At 38.2% G+C, this 19,027-nt stretch overlaps 2 protein-coding genes and 1 long non-coding RNA gene across 3 annotated transcripts; all 3 read left to right on the plus strand.

The window, feature by feature from the left end:
• Positions 1-596: 596 nt before the first annotated feature.
• On the plus strand, positions 597-3,709 carry LOC103480655 (uncharacterized). The gene is made up of 3 exons (XR_536135.2): positions 597-925; positions 2,483-2,616; positions 2,689-3,709. It is a non-coding gene; the product is annotated as an uncharacterized LOC103480655 (long non-coding RNA).
• Positions 3,710-3,918: 209 nt separating this feature from the next.
• Positions 3,919-10,495, plus strand: LOC103480660 (uncharacterized). Its single transcript, XM_081600065.1, has 11 exons — positions 3,919-4,525; positions 4,611-4,798; positions 4,945-5,085; positions 5,601-5,739; positions 7,030-7,207; positions 7,518-7,659; positions 8,217-8,354; positions 9,095-9,153; positions 9,243-9,866; positions 9,952-10,028; positions 10,243-10,495. The coding sequence occupies exons 1-11, from the start codon at positions 4,400-4,402 to the stop codon at positions 10,336-10,338; spliced, it is 1,908 nt and encodes a 635-aa protein (XP_081456191.1). The 5' UTR covers positions 3,919-4,399; the 3' UTR covers positions 10,339-10,495.
• Positions 10,496-12,676: 2,181 nt separating this feature from the next.
• LOC103480663 (uncharacterized) lies at positions 12,677-17,329 on the plus strand. Its single transcript, XM_081600060.1, has 10 exons — positions 12,677-12,841; positions 12,925-13,112; positions 13,308-13,448; positions 13,713-13,851; positions 14,437-14,614; positions 14,879-15,020; positions 15,631-15,771; positions 16,115-16,173; positions 16,270-16,352; positions 16,457-17,329. The coding sequence occupies exons 1-10, from the start codon at positions 12,725-12,727 to the stop codon at positions 16,550-16,552; spliced, it is 1,284 nt and encodes a 427-aa protein (XP_081456186.1). The 5' UTR covers positions 12,677-12,724; the 3' UTR covers positions 16,553-17,329.
• Positions 17,330-19,027: the final 1,698 nt, after the last annotated feature.

Consider the following 19,027-nt stretch of genomic DNA (forward strand, 5'->3'; position numbering starts at 1 on the left):
ATCAGTTTCTTTCAATAAAAAAATGTTTGAAACTTTAACAAAAACTGCAGGTGTGTGTCTGGTGAGTTTTTGGTTAAAACATGTTTGCTTTTCATTCACTGAGTAGAAAATCCATAAATTTTACCCAAACCCTAATTTAACCCTAACTTCACAATAAAAGTATTTCAAGTTATAACAAAAAGTAAAAATACTCCTAAAGCTGAATTTTTTCCAAAAGGTTTCTCAGCTAATTGTAACTAATTAAATGTAACAAGTTTCTACTTGTGTCGTTGTTTAGATTCTTCATTTTTTCCCCTGTGAACTTACAGTGACAAATATGTTTTAAGTAATTCTGCTTTTATTCCATTTTGGCCACTCGAAACACATCTGATTGTGGTTGACATACAGTAAGTGACACAATATGATCATTCAGATCTGTGTTTGAGTTTTTTAAAGTTACTTTGTGTGAAACCCTGCGGTTGTTGCATGGACTGAATCTCACGGATGCTTCCCTTTTTTAAAATGACCTTTAAATGTTTCAGACTTTGTGGAGTGAAGTAAAAGCAGAAGAAAATCCATCTACAAACATGAAAAAAAACATGATTAAAAGCTGGATGCCAATAAACAGCTGCTGGTATTCAGAAAAGATTCTGGTTTGGCAATATTTAGCAGCAATTAAGGTAAACAAGCCAGAAATTTAATTATATCTTTTGTGTCTTCAAAGTCAAAGAGACATGCATGAATCTAAAAAAAATTTTTAAATTAAACTAAACCACTAAAGAAAATCAGACATGTTACATGTAAGCAGGGCTCAAGCAATAAAGTTGCAAAAAAAATCTGCTTATTTTGCAGAACATGAATCTGCTGCCATTTTGCTTCACGTGAAGTAACACAGGAAGTTAATGACGTGTAACTCTGGAGGCTTGGCAGCTTTTCATTGTTGCAGGTAGGAAGAAAAATGAAGGAAATGTTTGGAAATCTTCCATCAGCTCATTGGGAATTTCTGTTTATTTTGTCAGAGGTTGTTTTATATGTCTTAGACTAATCTAACGATGACTTCCTGTGTTTGTCAGAGGAAGGTAGAGAACCAAAACATTGTGCTGAAGTAAGAATTGGTCTACTTCCTCATATTTTACTCTAACTAAAGAGCAGCAGTTTAAAAATGACTAAGAGTCTAAAACTATGAGGCTGTTGTGAATCGGGTCACCGCCTCCTTCATGAACAGACCGTCACGGTTTCACCTGGTTGAACTGGTCCGGGCAGGCTTCACGAAAACATCCAAGACAACTTCATGGTTTTTTTCTTTTATTTCCTGCTTTCTTCTCCTCTGTGTCTATTTTAATATTAGCTCTGATAAACAGGACTGGTCTCTTACATACTCGTCTGATTTTATCTGCTAAATCAAACCTCATGTTTACTCCACCGCTTGTTCTGTTATGTAAAGTTTCTACGTTGAGTAAAACTGTCGCTGCTCGATTCTCCAGGAGTGAATGTTGCAAATTTCCTTAGAAAAGGTCTTAAACCAATCTGAATAAAAAAACCTTACGACTTTACTGTAGTGTTTTATGGTCAGGATGAATCTGTATGATTTATTTGGATCGACCTGTTTTGTAAACAGACAAATTGTAAATTGAAGCTAGAAAAATAAACTGAACTGAATCTGTTTTAATATTTTAAATAATGTTGTACTTTGGTCACTCTGCAGTCGTTCGCCTAATCTGATCATGCAAAATATTTCCTTGTAACAAACAGAAAGTAAAAGCAGCTACCCTGAAGGCTTGGCATTGTTTACGTGACCAAAGTAAAAGATGTGTTGCTAGGCGACGAGGTAAATGTCAGATATTAAGTGAGGTATTTGAAGACAGGACTTTATGTTCTGACGTCAAATATTCATAAAAAAACCAAATGGGTGGAAGCAACTAATGTAAAATAAATAATTCATATAATTTTATCCATTCAGCTGTGATTTGGTGCTCAGGTTAAAAATATGTGCATGTTTAGTAGATTAAGGGACAGATTGTTAGTTAGGTTTATTTAATTACATTTACTTAAGTAACTTTTTTTTTAAATTACTTTTAGGAGTATTTTTACTGAATTGTACTTTTTATTTTTACTTGAGTAATGGTATCATGAAGTATTTCTACCTCCATGCCACGCTGCACTGATGCAGTAATTTATGTAAAAGGAGCCAACAAAGTGAGTGCACATTTATTTTTATTTATTTATCCCTTCTTCAGTAGATCAACCTTTAAACCACGACGTTGCCATTTCAAAATGTTCTAAGAAACTGGATATCTTTATATCTTTAAAATGATAGCGGCACAAACGAAAATTCTTGCTGCACAAACGTAGCCGAGTTGATTGACACCCATTTTGTCTGATTTGAAGAAGGTGGGGGTGTGGTTGACCTTGGATGACCTCTAGAAACATTTCTTTATATCTTTAAAATGATTGCTGCACAAACCAGCACAAACGTTTGACACCAATTTTGTCTGATTTGAAGGTGGGGGGGCAACTTCACTCAGGTTACTCTCTGTGCTGCTGCTGCTCCTGGTTTGCGCACCACAAGCCGTCCATTATTACGGCACCGTGATGACCTACTACCCAAAGGAAATGACGACCAATGGATCTCTCTTGGTAAGCTGAGACTCCCTAAAAAAACCCTCCAAACTTTAACTTCCCCTCACGCCTCTTGTTGCTAATCCACAGGTAAACGTTCGCTACAAGCTGAGCTTCGTTTCTTGTACAGCCAACGACACGTGGAGCTGCAGCGGCAACCGTGGATGTGAGACGGCGGACGTGGAGCTGAAAAGCAACCTATAAAATGAAAGTACAAATACAAAATGTACAAATTGCTGTTGTTAATTTCATTATGGCAGCTTCACATCAAGTTAGCAATTTTAAATTGTTTTATAGTTTCATGGAAACTTTTTGTCAATTTTACTGTTTATCACTGTATTTTCAGAAACTCATGTCTACGTGTAAAAATTAATGAACAAAAGCATTTTGTATGTTTGTGCAGTATTCATGCATCTGTTTGTGTGCAAAAGATATTTAAAGTTACTTAATGTTTAAACTGTGACATAAGCTGACAAACTGATGAATGGATGAGATAGTTTCTAAGGTCTAATGACGGATCCACCAGTTTGGTGAAGAAAAACTGGATAATCTGTCTAATCCAAACATAGCTGAATCATAACTAACCCTTTTGTTTCTTTTACAGATTAAAAATGAACTGACTGATCAAGGATTACCGCAAAACGTCATCGGACAAACGGTGCACTGGAAATGACAACAGCTGCCCCCTAGTGGCCAAAAAGCGGAATGTTACTGAACTCTGCAGGAAATGAGTTTCCAGATGTTTTTATTCAGCTTCACTGTTTCATCTCCTGTCTGTATATTGTTGACTATATTTTATTTGAAGTTTATACATACATTTAGCTTGTTTATTTATAAATCACATGTGAATAAAATGTGGATAGTTGACTTTTATTTCTGGTTGTTGAATCAATATTTAAAGTGTTTTATATAGAAAGTTGGTAGTTTAAATGGTTTTTGTTATTTTTTTCCTAACCTGGAAGAATTTCTAATATTTCTAAAGAATGTTTGTAAACTTCTCTCATGATGTAAATAAATCAAAGACAACTACTGAGGGCGGTAAAAACTTTTCCAGGTGAGGGAGCTAAATGTTTAGGTTTGCCAGAATAAACTATTTTTACATTTACCTGTATCTACCTTGATTTTGTTTCTTATGTGAAATAGTTTTTCACCTAAATGTATTTCTTTGTAAATGAAAAATATAAAACAAGAAAGAAAATATGTTTTCTTCTATTACCCTCATTTTTTGCCTCTTATTACTACTTAAAACAGTAAAAAAAAACTAATTTTATGGTGCTGGAGAAACTTTAGAGTGTTGTTTTAATTTTGCAAGGGAAGATTTTTCAGAGTCAAGTTATGAGGAAGTGGATTTTGTTTCTAAACCAACATTGAACAAAACTATTCATGCAGAAAGAAAAATGCACGTCAGAGATTTACGTAAAAACACAAAATGATATTATCTTTAAGTTGGATAGAACCTGCATTCTCTTTGTCTTCTCTAAATCTAAATAAAATGAGAATAGTTTCACCTATCAGTAGAAAAAGAATAAGACAAAAACAGCTTTATTTTAATCAGAGATAATAGTTTTGTTCTCTGAGTGTATAAAGAAACATAATCTTCATATCTGCTTAGTGTTCGGTAAAAATCTCTGATCTTTACGTCCCAGTTCCCACAAATGTTCACACACCAGGTGATTTCCTGGTTTTACCCACATGTTTAACAACATTCCACCGTTTTTGAGTCCGTGAGGAGATAAGAAACAGAGTATAAATGTCCTTTGTCTCTGTTGTCCCCCAGTGAAGAGACGTCGACTCCTTCACCATGTTGCTCTCCTTGTCGCCGCTGCTGCTGCTGCTGCTGCTGGTCAGCGCTTCACAAGCTGCTCATTTTCTGGGCACCATGATGACCTACTACCCAGAGGAAACCTTTGCAGACGGCTCAGTCTCAGTAAGACACGATTCTATGGCAAATTTTATATTTGGCTTTTAGTATTTATTATTGTAATTAAAACTTCTTTGCTTTAAATCCACAGGTGATCCTTCGATACAAGCTGAATTATGATTCATGCGTATATAGTGATACATGGGTATGTAGTGGGAACTGTGGAACAGAAACCCAGACGCTCGCTTTGTCCGACGTTGAGGAAGTAACTGGTGAATGGTGTCAGAGAGAAGGAGCGATAACTCATCTGCTCCCCAACAACACTGGATTTCAGACTGTGTGAGTCCTCCACTTCGAAAACATCACTGAGAATTAACCACATCTAAAAATTCACTTTCAAAACGTTATTCAAAGTTTTGCTGCTACTCTTAACATCATTCACTAGTAAGGAGCATCTGAGACCTTATCAATAATGTCTGCTGCAGGACGGCTAATGGAAGCTGGATCAATAACATACAAAATGGGATTTCTTCCTGGAGAGCTGTGACTGCTGTTGAAGTGAGGAACCGGACCGACATCGGAAAACCCAACACATCCCCACAGACCACCATCCTCCCTGCTCTGAGGTACGACATGACGGATGGATGCTTCACTGAACCCAGCAAATATTCATGTTTGTACATAAATGATACAGGCATTTCCCAAAATACAGACAATGGACAGAGGATTTAATTTGGGGGGAAAAGTGCTTTTTCTCATTTTTATTACATTTGGCAAAACTTTGCTGGTGGAAAATAATTCACACTCTTCCTAATTACCGATGGAAAAGCCCTGTTTGTTTTTGTATTTTAATTTCTGACAAGAGTTTTGCATGACTTCAATTTTCAAAGTTTATCTTTGACAATTAGCACTATAGATCTTGGTTGAGGGTCTTTGCCATCACCCTAATCTTTAGGTTCCTCCACAGATCCTCTGGTTTTAACTCTGGGAAACTGTTTCTGCAGCTTTATAGTAAAATCATCTTCAATCGATCATGCAGATCAGTCGGCAACTTTAAGTGTCTGAGCTACAAGACAAAAACTACCAACTGAGCCACAAATTTAGGTTTGTGATGTTAATATGGATGCTTTTTCTCTCCCAGAATTCCTTCAAACTGTGCAAAAAACATAGATTTATTGACCTTTGACCCTGATGGAGACGAAGTGAGATGCAGATATGGAAACACATCAGATTCAGAGTGCGACCCGTGTACACCGCCGTCTGTCCTCAGCATCTCATCTGTAAGTAACAATTTATTTATTGGTGATCTGAACAGTAGGAGTGAATTTTAATTATATTTAAATAATTTTACACATTTTATTTTTAAAATAAACTTTTCTCTTACTTTCATCGAGTAATGAAAGTCATTCCATCTGGGAAACTTTAACATTTTTTACCTGTTGATATTACAAACATTTAATAAAAGTTTTTTTGGTCTTTAAACCAAAATAAATGTATAATGAAAGTATAAGTATAAAGTATAATTAGGTTTTCCTGCAGCATGTTATTGTTTACTTTAATTCATTTTTTACAGAGTGAGACCTCCTGTCTCAAAGACAGTACCTGAATAGAAATTTAGTAGCTTATGTAAATTAAGACCATGACATTAATTTAACAGTCAACCAACATCACCACTAGAGAAATGTTAGACATACACTGTAAAAAATATATCTATATATTTAGCAGTGATAAACAGTAAAAATGACAACATCTGTGAACTATAAAACAATTTAAGGTTGCCGTGAATTAAATAATCGATGAAAACATTAGTGTTTGGTTTGTTACATTTATTTGTTGGGTTGTTTTCATGTTTAACCATAAAATCACCAGCGACTTTATGGTGACTTTTTCTTTCTAACCATGAAAGTAAAAATGTTTTACTTTATTATGTTTGTATATAATGTCTAGATATGTAATTATAGTTTTAGAAATGTACAAAAACACTGTAAAAATGCACAGCTAATTATTGAATATATTTAATCCTTTATGTGACAATCCACTAGAGCTAACAGTTATAAAATATGAGTTTTTCCTCATGTGTTTGTCTCTTTTCCGTCTCCTTGTCGAATTGTGGTTTAAAGTAAATATTTCGTCAAACCTGCTCAGGGTTATTAAGTCATTCCCTCTTGGAAGCATTGTCGGACATATTTTAGTTGTTGATAAATGACCAAAATTTTAATGAAACTATTTTTTATCCTAAAACAAAAATGAAGATGTGTCTAAAAACAGCAATAAAAACCATAAAAATCACTTAAAACATTGTCCAACCCATTAATAAATACAACATCCTGATTTCTGCACAAACTGGATTTTCATGATGCTCTCAGGTCATTAGTTGTAGAGTTTTAAAAGTTACCAATTGATAAATGAATAAAAACTCTGTGTATAGAATGTCCTGGTATGCAATCAGTTTTACAAATGTAGACAACATAGGTATGAGTGGAGGACTGTTTAATTATTACACGTTGAAATAACAACCATAAAATATGAGTTTTTCCTCATGTGTTTGTCTCTTTTCCGTCTCCTTGTAGAACTGTTCTCTGTCATTCAGCCCCACCAACAGCATCACTGAGCTTCCATACGCCGTCCAGTTGGTGATGGAGGATTTTCCCACCCAGGACATAAATTTGATTCAAACTGACGGATCACAGGAGGTGAAAACTACCAATGATGCCATCAGCAAGATACCTCTACAGTTTGTTTTGAAAGGTCCGAGCCCACACTGACGGCGTCTGGTTTTACAGCCATGAACTGATGCTCTGGAGTTTAAAAAGTCAATTTATGATCCTCACTGAAGTTTGAATACAATATCTTTGCAACTTCTGAGATAGACATTTAGTGCAGGGAATTAAATATTCATATATTGAATAATGTAGGAAATAAAGTTGAGCTGCAAAGAGTTGAACTTGCAGATTGATTTTCTGAAATAACATTTTAATTCCCTGATGGTGAGAAAGAATGTAATATTTGTCAGATGTTCTTGACATCTTGGTTCAGTTTCTTTCTTTCGTCCCTCCAGTGGGTCCACCAGTGCCGTCCTGTGCAGAAGGCGACTATCTGCCCAGATTTCTGTCTCCAACTCCAGAACACAGAGCTCAGCTCTACGCCCCCACTGGTCAGACTCTGGAAATCAACATCAGAGCTGAGGCGACTCAGTCTGTGTAAGAGAAATCAAACCACATTTCAAGTTTAAATTCTAGATCACTGATGTACGTTTCAACAGAATAAACCTGGTTGTCCTACAAAGAGTCACTTTACGTAAATGTAGACGTTTTGCTGCTTAGGCTTCAAAGTAACATTGTCTTCTTTAACAGCTGCAGGTTACTGACAAGATATGCAAACCACTCAACCCAAAAACGAAGCCCTTCTTTTCTTCTGCTAAGTTTTATTCTGGGGAAACTTAAATAAAAAAAACAGCAAAGTCTAATTATGAATCGAATGCATCCCAGCGGCAACCTGAAGTTTCTTCTAAATATTGACCTGAATTAGCTTTTCCTCCAAACCTTCAGTCTGTAGTTCATGAAAGTTACAAAACTTGTCAAACTGGATTCCAGCTTGATGAGCCAGGAATTTGGTTTTTATCTGTTGGGTCACAGACACATGAACGCTGGACAAATCGTGAGAAAACCACCATGAAGGAGACGCACCTGACTCTCCTGATCATTTAGATGATAATCTGATAAGAACTGATCCTAACCTGTCTGTTTTCTGTTAAAAGCATCACCGACCTCCTGTACAGCGGACCCTACAACGCGGTGAAGACTTCATCAGGCTCAGGAAACTTCTCTCTGACTTGGACGCCGTCTGCCAGTGAAGAAGGGCAGAGCCACTCCATCTGTTTTGTGGTCCAGTCAAAGTCAGTGTCTCTTCTCTTTTACTTTATGACTGTGATGTAATTTCAACCAGTGCTGTAAATGTGTCCGGTGCTGCTGTTAGAGTAAAGTAGTGTTTCTTGAAAATCAGCTAATTTATCAATGCATTTTCACATTTAACAGAGCAAACATATTTCCAGAAAGATTTTCCGCTTCCACTGCAAAAACACAAATTCTTACCAAGTATTTTTGATCCATTTTCAAGTTCAAATATCTTAGTATGGTTGAAATAAGACAAAACTATTTTACAGGTAACTTTTCAGCCAAATGTAGATTTGAGTCAGTAATTTCTTAGTATTGATTAAAAAGATCTAGTTCCCGGGTCTTTCTGCATGGAGTTTGCATGTTCTCCCTGAGCATGGTGGGTTCTCTCCGGGTACTCCGGCTTCCTCCCACAGTCCAAAAACATGACCGTCAGGTTAATTGGTTTCTCTAAATTCTCCTTAGGTGTGTGTGGTTGTTTGTCCTGTCCGTCTCCAGGGTGACCTCCGTCTCTCGCCTGAAATGTCTCGCTGGAGACAGGCAGCAGCACCCTGCTGACCCCACTAGGGACAAGGGTGTAAAGAAAATGGATGGATGACAAAAATTCATGACTTTTTCAAGTGCAAATGCAATAGAACAATTTAGTTTTTTCACACCCTATAATAGATTAACTTAATTTGTTTTCATAGTAATTTTTGTAAAAATAGAATAATAAACCTTTTGTTTTAAATTACTTCCACAGTTACTCGAACACTTTGCTGCACTCTGACCTCCGGTGTGTTATCGTGACGGTTGGAAACGGTGAGTAGATTTCTCCGTTCATGTTTTCAAGTGAGTTAGTAGTTTTCTTCATTCCCAAGGTTAAAACAAAACTGGTTTTCTATTTGCAGGCCCAACAACGACTACAACTACACCAAACCTTGCCGTATCAACCGCAATCCCAAACATTCTCCAAACTACAGCAACTACAACTACGACTGCTACTACAACTACACCAACCTCCCCTGTAGTTTTCACAAACCAAACGACTCTGCAAACCACCGTAGCTCCACCTACAACAACTACAACTACAACCACTACAACGCCCACCACCCTGGCTTCAACCACTTCTACTACAACTACAACTACACCAACCTCCCCTGTAGTTTTCACAAACCAAACGACTCTGCAAACCACCGTAGCTCCACCTACAACAACTACAACTACAACCACTACAACGCCCACCACCGTGGCTTCAACCACTTCTACTACAACTACAACTACACCAACCTCCCCTGTAGTTTTCATAAACCAAACGACTCTGCAAACCACCGTAGCTCCACCTACAACTACTACAACTACAACCACTACAACCCCCACCTCCCTGGCTTCAACCACTTTTACTACAACTTCACCAACCTCCCCTGTAGAATCCGCAAACCAAACAACCGCCGTAACTCCACCTACAACTACACCAACCCCCACCACTCTGGCTTCAGCCGTAGCAAACGTAACAACCTCTGCTCCAGGACCTGGTAAGTTGGGCGTTTGCAGCTTCTGTCACAAAGTGAATTATATTTTACTGGCCCAGATCATAAAGTTGATTCTTTCTGTTTCTAGAATATGTTATCGCTCTGAACATGAAGATCTCTACCACGCTGTCGATACAGGACAATTCTGATTACATCTTATCTCTGGTCAGTAACCCTGTTGACTACAAATGATAAGGAAGCAGTTTCAGCCGAACAGGTTGGGCTGATAATCCCGTGAAGTCTTCCTCGTCTTCCTTCTCTGAACCTTTGCATCTTGAGATGAGCAGCTCATGCCAACTGGGAAATGACTTACATTTTTCAGGAGCAGTTTCGATTGAGCTCAATGAGTCATGGTAACAGCCTGTCTTTTCTTCTGCAGATTAAAAGCAAACTGATTGAGAAAGGGCTGCCTTCAACCATAAGTCTTCGCCTCCTGAGCAGCGGTCTGGTGGTCGTCACAACACCGAGCCCCTAGAGGAAGATCACAAAGAACTAACTGATCGCTACAGGAAAATATATTCAGAAGACATAAATATATTTTTAAGGGGATGATTTTCATCTTCTTGCATTTGTAAAACAATCAGTCAACCTGTATAATTCTTTACTTTGATTCATATGTTGAAATAAATGACTAGTGGTTAAAACTGTTAATATAGTAATGTCATTTTTATTTCTTTATGGTTTGATTTAAATTTTTTGCCCAATAAAGAGGCAGTTGCCTTCTGGATGTAGAATAATGTCAGGTGAGGATCAATTGTCATAACATTGAGCAATAGCTACAGTTATTGCTCAATAACTTTAGCTATTGAGCAACAGTCTGAATGTTGCTATTCAGTCAACATTCAGACTGTTGATCTTGAAGTCTTGGAGTTACAGTGGGGAGAAATGAACTACTATCTCTCCAAATTAAAAAGAGTCATCTGAGGATTTAGTCCTGAGGAAGACTGAGGGAAGACATGGCTCTCAATGGAGGGAAGACTTTCTATGTATAGACTATACCTAGTCTTCTATACCTAGGGTCTTCTAGGCTTTGACTTCTAGGTCTTGGGAATACCTAGACGTAGATGTAGGTCTTTACAAAAATGAGCTAGACCTAGGTTTGAGGATGTAGCCCTGGGGAAGACCTAGACCTCAATGGAAGAGATAATAGGTATTCACTAGAAGACCTAATCAGACGGTCTAGGTCATCATTAGAAGACCTAGACTGTCTATAAGGGAACATCTAAGGAGTGTAGGTCCAGTGGAGACCTACACCCCTTAAGGTCCAGGGAAGACCCTAGATAATCTAGGGAAGACCTAAGGACCTTCACTAGACCTAGACCCTTGACTACAGAAGACCCAGAAGGTCAAGGTCCTAGACCTTAAGGGTCTATGTCTTCAGATCTTCACTAGACCTAGACTCTTCACTACAAAAGACAGAGAAGCCTGTGGTCTTCAATAGACTTAAAGGGTCTATGTCTTCTTTAGGTCAGGGGTGCTCAATCCAGTCCAGAGCTCAAGTCAAGTCCAGAGATACCCTCCTGCAACTTTCAGATATATCCCTGCTCCAACACACTTGAATCAAATGAATGGCTGGTTACCAAGCCTGTTCAGACCTGAATGACAGCTGGTGAGGGAATTCATCCATTTGATCCCAGCCTGTTGGAGTAAGAATGCATCTAAACGCTGAAGAACGGTAGATCTCAAGGACTGGACTTGAGGACCCCTGCCTTAAGTCTTCCCTAGAAAGTTTTCTCCTCTACAAGGTCTTCACTAGAAAACCTAGACCTCTTCCATTGAGGTCTCGGTCTTCCCTATGTCTTCCCAGACCTAGGGCTAGGTCTAGGAATAGATCTAGACCCAGGTGTAGCTCATTTTTGTGCAAAATACAAAAATGAGCTTCAGGGTTGCTTCAGGGAGAGGGTTGATTAATTTTTTAGCAGGTGAATGAAAATAATTCACAGTAATATATTTTTAGTACATCTAACAAAGTGTTTCACCACTTTCCTACATGGCGTTCCTTTACACTATCATCCTGGGCTGTAACACAAAGCTTCAACAAGAGTTTTAATGTTTTCCAAATAGTTTTAGTTGGTTTTATAAATCCTGTCATCTGTGATCCCTCCACACTTAAATCCTGTGAAAACTGTGAAAATCATGTAATGTATTCTCTGGTTAAGTGTTTGCATGATGGCACAATAAAATTTACAACAGCTACCCCAGGTGGACAATAATGATAATGTAATCTAATTATGGGACAAAAATGCTTTTCCTAAAGTGAATATTAATCCAGTTGACTTTACGGTGGAAAATGTTTTTTGATAGTTGGGTCTGGACACCTTTAGTCCTTGCAAATATTCCTTTTACTGGACCAGATGCCAAATCAAGCCGAGTTTATTTGTATAGAATATGTCAGCAACATGGCAGTTCGAAGTGTTTCAAATCATAAAAACTTAATACAGTAACCAATCATGAAACAAGCAATAAACCTTACCTTCAACCAAATGCCATAATCAAAATCATCAGGCAAATATGCCAAAATATATTGATCAATGGCAGAAGGATGAGGACGGATGGTTCTGATTGGTTGTTGAGCACTGGGAGAGCTGGGAGAAGTATTTTCACAGATCACCTGTCTCATACCATATTGTCACAACTTAGTGATAGCTTCAGCTCATCCTGGATATGCGGAAGACCCTGGCTTAATCCGCTGCCCTGGTTTTGTGTTACAGCCCTCAGGTCTTACAGGGTTTAACCACAAGTTTAACAGCATTCCACCATCTTTCTCTCAAACCACAAAGAGATGATGGGAAACAGGAGTATAAATGTTTCCTCGTCTCTGTTGTCTTCAGCGTTTGCGGAGAGACGTCGACTCCTTCACCATGTTGCTCTCCTTGTTGCCGCTGCTGCTGCTGGTCAGCGCTTCACAAGCCACTCATTTTCTGGGCACCATGATGACCTACTACCCAAAGGAAACTCGTGCAGACAGCTCAGTCTCAGTAAGACATCATTCTATGTCAATTTCTGTATTTGGCTTTTAGGGTTTGATTGTACTCAAAATCTCTTTGCTTTAAATCCACAGGGGATCCTTCGCTTCAAGCTGAATTTTGTCTTATGTTCAGAATTTGATACATGGCAATGTAGTGGGAACTGTGGAACAGAAACCCAGACACTCGCTTTGTCTGTGGTTGATGAAGTAACTGGTGAATGGTGTCAGAGAGAAGGAGCGATAACTCATCTGCTCCCAAATAACACCGGATTTGAGACTGTGTGAGTCCTCCACTTTAAAAATGAGAAGTAACCAAATCTGAGAATCTGTTTTCACAACTTTATTCAGTCAATAAAAAAACACTTCCTATCAAAATAAAATAAATATTTACAAATATGATCAGGATCCACAGTAGCTTTTTTCCAGGTTTCAGACACCTGATATGTCTGAAACCTGATCACTAATGTCCACTGCAGGTTGGCTGGTGGAAACTGGATCAATAGCATACAAAATAGTATTGTATCCTGGAGAGCTGTGACTGCTGTTGAAGTGAGGAACCGGTCCGACATCGGAAAACCCAACACATCCCCACAGACCACCATCCTCCCTGCTCTGAGGTACGACATGACGGATGGATGCTTCACTGAACCCAGGAAATATGGATGTTTGTACATAAATGATACAGGCATTTCCCAAAAGACAGACAATGGACAGAGGATTTGATTTGGGGGAAAAAGTGCTTTTTCTAATTTTTATTACATTTGCTTATGGAAAATAATTTACATCTGGAGACAAACCTTTCGACTGCAAGACAAAAACTCTACCAACTGGGCCACAAATTTAGGTTTGTGATGTTAATATGGATTTTTTTTCTCTCCCAGAATTCCTTCAAATTGTGCAAAAACCATTAATTTATTGGCCTTTGACCCTGATGGAGACAAAGTGAGATGCAGATATGGAATCACATCACGTTCAGAGTGTAGCCCGTGTACACCGCCGTCTGTCCTCAGCATCTCATCTGTAAGTAACAATTTATTTATTGGTGATCCAAACAGTTGGAGTGAATTTTAATTATCTTTTAATAATTTTACACATTTATGATCATCCTGTTGTGAACGTCTTTGCAGTTTAAAGTAAGTATTTCGTCAAACCTTCTCACAGTTATTAAGTCATTCCCTCTTGGAAGCATTATCAGACGGTTCTTAGTTGTTGATAAAAATCAAAAAAATTTGTGACGTTCTTTTTTATCCTACAACAAAAATGAAGATATATCTAAAAACAGCAACAAGAAAACAATGAGAACTAAAAAAGTCACTTAAAACATCATCCAAACCCGGATGTTTAATAAATACTAAATACAACATCCTGATTTCTGCACAAACTGGATTTTCATAATGCTCTCAGGTCATTAGTTGTAGAGTTTTAAAAGTTACCAACTGATAAATGAATAAAAACTCTGTGTATAGAATGTCCTGGTATGCAATCAGTTTTACAAATGTAGACAACATAGGTATGAGTGGAGGACTGTTTAATTATTACACGTTGAAATAACAACCATAAAATGAGTTTTTCCTCATGTGTTTGTCTCTCTCCATCTCCTTGTAGAACTGTTCTCTGTCATTCAGCCCCACCTACAGCAACTCTGAGCTTCCATACGCCGTCCAGTTGGTGATGGAGGATTTTCCCACCCAGGACATAAATTTGACTCAAACTGACGGATCACAGGAGGTGAAAACTACCAATGATGCCATCAGCAAGATACCTCTACAGTTTGTTTTGAAAGGTCCGAGCCCACACTGACGGCATCTGGTTTTACAGCCATACATAGCTGGTTTGGAGTTCAAAAAGTCAATTTATGATCCTCACTGAAATTTGGATACAATATATTTTCAACTTCTGAGACAGGAAATAAAGTTGAGCTGCAAAGAGTTGAACTTGCAGATTGATTTTCTGAAGTGACATTTACATTTCCTGAAAGAGAGAAATAATTTATTTTTTTCAGATATTCTTGACATCTCAGCTCAGTTTCTTTCTTTTGTCCCTCCAGTGGGTCCACCAGTGCCGTCCTGTGCAGAAGGCGAATATCTGCCCAGATTTCTGTCTCCAACTCCAGAACACAGAGCTCAGCTCTACGCCCCCGCTGGTCAGACTCTGGAAATCAACATCAGAGCTGAGGCCACTCAATCTAAGTAAGAGAAATCAAAACACATTTCAAGAGGTTCACTGATGAGCAAAGTTTGAATTCTAGATAATTGACGAATAAAGTGGTTATCATACAAGTTTACTTTCAGGCATTTTCTTGCTTAGACTTGTTAATAACCTACTGCTGTTAAAGTAAGACGATGAAGAAACCAAAGTACTCAACCCAAAAACTAAGCCCTTCTTTTGCTTTCCTAAACTTTATTCTGCCAAAACCAAAATGAATGAAACCATAAACAGTAAAGTTTAACTATGAACTAAATGGATCCCAGCAGAAATCTGAAGTTGCTTCTCTAGACTTGACCTGCATTGGCTTCCTTCCAAACTTCCAGCCTACAGTTTATGAAAGTCACAACATTTTCCAAACTGGATACCAGCTTGGCAGGTTTTACTCAGAGTCAGGAATTCAGTTCTACATGTTCTGTCACTTAACTCCACAACAGAAGCATGAAGGTCACAAAAGCAAAAGAAATGTATGTGACACTCCTTCCTGCTAAGTATGAGAAAACCACAGTCAAGGAAATTCATCTGACTCTCCAGATCATTTAGCTTAAGAGCTGAAGAGACACCTAACCAATCTGTTTGTTCTGTTTGTTAAAGCATCACCCGCCTCCTGTACAGTGGACCTCACAACGTGGTGAAGGCTTCATCACCGGGACAGGGAAACTTCTCTCTGACCTGGACGCCGTCTGCCAGTGAGGATGGACAGAGCCACCCCATCTGTTTTGTTGTCCAGGCAAGGTCAGTGTCTTGTGATGACCAATTATGATTACAAAATAATTCAAATTTCAATTATATTACCTTAGAGATGTCTGATGGACAGGCTTGAATTGGGAATATTTTCAATCCCAGCATGCCCCACTACAGGCCGAGGATGTAAGTAAGGTACAAACTAGAGTTACGTGGTTGTAATTGGTTTAGCTCGTTGTTATGCTAGCATCCTGAATTAACTGCAGAAAACATGGCACATGAGAAAAAATGTTCTCATATGCTCTCATAGATAAACTTACTTTGTTTCTGAAATCACTGTTATACTTTATATACAATCTAGTAATAAAACTTTTGTTTTAAATTACTTCCACAGTTACTTTGCTACTTTGCTGCACTCTGACCTTCGGTGTGTTATCGTGACGGTTGGATATGGTGAGTAAATTTCTCTCTTAAATCATCATGTTTTAAAGTGCATCAGGGGTTTTCTCTATTCCTGAGGTTAATGTAAATCTGGCTTTCTGTTTACAGGCCCACCATATATTACGGCTCTGAACATGATGATATCTACCACGCTGTTAATGGAGGATGATTCTGACGCCATCATGGCTCTGGTCAGTAAACCTCTTGACTTCAAAAAATAAAGAAGCAGGTTGGGCTGATTGTCCTGTAAAGTCCTCAGCGCCTCAAACAGCCAATCATGTCTTTTCTTCTGCAGATTAAAAGCACACTGGTTAATGAAGGGCTGCCTTCAACCATAAGTCTTCGCCTTCTGAGCAGCGGTCAAGTGGTCGTCACGACACCGAGCCCCTAGAGGAACATCATGACGAACTAACTGATCTCTAAAGGGAAATATATATTCAGAAGACAGAAATACCTTTTTTTGGGGGGTATGATTTTTATCCAAAAAAATAAATGATAATGATCAGTGGTTAGAACTGCTAATGCAGTTTTTAATTTGAGCTGAGGTTACCTTTTTAAAACACTGGGCATTAGCTGTAGGTACTGGGTTTAAATAAAGTTATCAGTAGTGTTAAGTAGATATATTAACAATATTCACAATTTCTCAGTGGCAATTTTCAACATCTGTCCTTCAACCTCCTCCCCAAGGTCAGACATCTTAAGCAGAATTAGCCGTAAAATGAAGAATGAAATCCTTCCAGTTACTCTCTGTAGCTGAGAGAACAGACTTAATGATACTGAACGGTTTAGCACCACAATGCGTTGAAGATCTGATGTTGTTGTATCGGCCTTCCAGAACCTCTCACGTCAAACATGCAGAAGCAGCATTCAGCAACTATGCACCACAAATCTGGAACAAACTTAAGGAAAACTGCAAAACAGCTGAAACAATGAGTTCCTTTAAATCAAGACACTGTTTAGGATTGAGTTTGAACCATAAAAAATGGAACATGGATCAACATATTTGATGTGTACCGATGATTCTAACAATGGCACTTCACTAAATGTAATGTCAATTACTGGTTTTCACTATGGTGTGTTTATGTTTTTGTGTTTTCTTGATGTAAAGCACTTTGAAATGCCTTATTTCTGAAATATGCTATACAAATAAACCTGACTGATTGATTGATCCGAGGTTCTCATCTCAAGAGAAGACCTACCGAACTGTCCGACCTAGTGTCTGGGAGGAATGGCAGCTGAGAAGAAGCTCTAAAAAAAAGCATATCTTAATTTGCAAAACCCATTAAATTATCTCAACTTCATTCTAAAGTTTACAGAAGTAGAAATATTTCCTGGTTCTAATCTTGGGAAAAAACGGTGTGTCAAGTCAGTTACTGTAACTTGCATAAGAGTCACTAGGTTGGAAGGTGGAACATTTCTGGACTCGTTAGGTTTTAAGGAACCCAACCCAAAAACAGGTGAACTCCCAGCAGGTTGAGATGTTGGCAAACACAAAGCTTCTGTCCTGAGGGCGAGAAGAAATCAGTTTGAAGAAAATCAAAGCTGACTGAAGAAGTCCAACAAAAGAATGTGCAAAGAGAGACAGACGACACAATGCAAAAAAATATCCAGAATTAAAGGTCTGAGTCCAAACAATGTGAGTTCAAGAGACAAAGTGAAAACAAGGAAGTTCAGGGTTTGTAGAACTATGACATTCACAAATAAGGTTTGATTTACAAACAGTAGTAATATATTCACAATATACACAATATAATTATTGTCCTCTGTGACAGCAATGTGATTCTGAATATTACTGATTGTATCTCAGTGATACAATCTTCCCTGCAGCTTCATTAGCCTGTGTGCTAAAAAGCATCATAGTCGAGGCCGATCCTGCACTTTTAGCTGCGATTCTCAGGTGAAAGTTACAGAACCGCTTCCTTAAATCAAAGTGAAGGAGGTGGCTGACCCAGAACCGAGGGACAGATGGAGGCTGCATATTTTAAACTGCTTTGTGTCATTTTAATTTCTACTAGAGATGTTTTACAATGTAAACATTAAATATCTGTATAATATATTAACACATATGTATTTATAATATTTTGTAAGTAATATTTCTACACTTTAATTACGCGTCTGCTTTAGTTTGACAGTGCAGTGTGAAGTGAACCATAATGTTGTGTTTTGTGTTTAGCTACAACACTCACAGTTACCAGAAAATAAAGGCTTTCAAACGTCTGTCTGTGTGTAACTCTAAAAGGGTTTTAACTGTATTATAGATGTGGAGTTTGTCAAAAAAAATTGTTTTAGTCTTCAAATGTATTTTTGTTTAGTCAATAAGTTGTTTCTCCAGACATTTATTGGTGTTTTAAGTTCTGGTTGCGCTGCTCTTGACGGTTGGTGGTTACCATAGCAACCAGTAACTGACAGCCCCCCCCCCCCCCCCCACCCCTTTACTGTTGCTGTCGGTAACTGTGATCTGCATTAGACTCGACTCTGTTATCTTTAACATATATTTAAGACACATTTAATCTCATAAAGTGTTTCATCAGTAATTTTGCTACGTTTTGTTTGTGTTTTTAACTTAACATTATTATTACTGTCAGTGGCGCAAAAAGTGGGTATGCAGCGCATGCAACGCATAGGGGCGCAGCACCAGAGGGGGCGCCAAAACCCCGTCTGGAGGGGGCGGCGCGCCGATGGTGTTTTCCCATACACTTCAGCGCGCCTTACACTCCTTCACTGGATTACACTGGATTGGCTGGTGTTTAAGAAGCGAGTTTTCTACGTTCCTTCCTTTGGGGGCGGGGGGGATGTTTTCGCATCCACCTGAATAATGTGCAGTTGCGCCACTGATTACTGTGCATTTTAGCTATGTTTAATTTTT

This window comes from Poecilia reticulata, chromosome 18 (assembly GCF_904066995.2).
Source record: "Poecilia reticulata chromosome 18, P_reticulata-male-v2, whole genome shotgun sequence".
Lineage (NCBI taxonomy): Eukaryota > Metazoa > Chordata > Actinopteri > Cyprinodontiformes > Poeciliidae > Poecilia > Poecilia reticulata.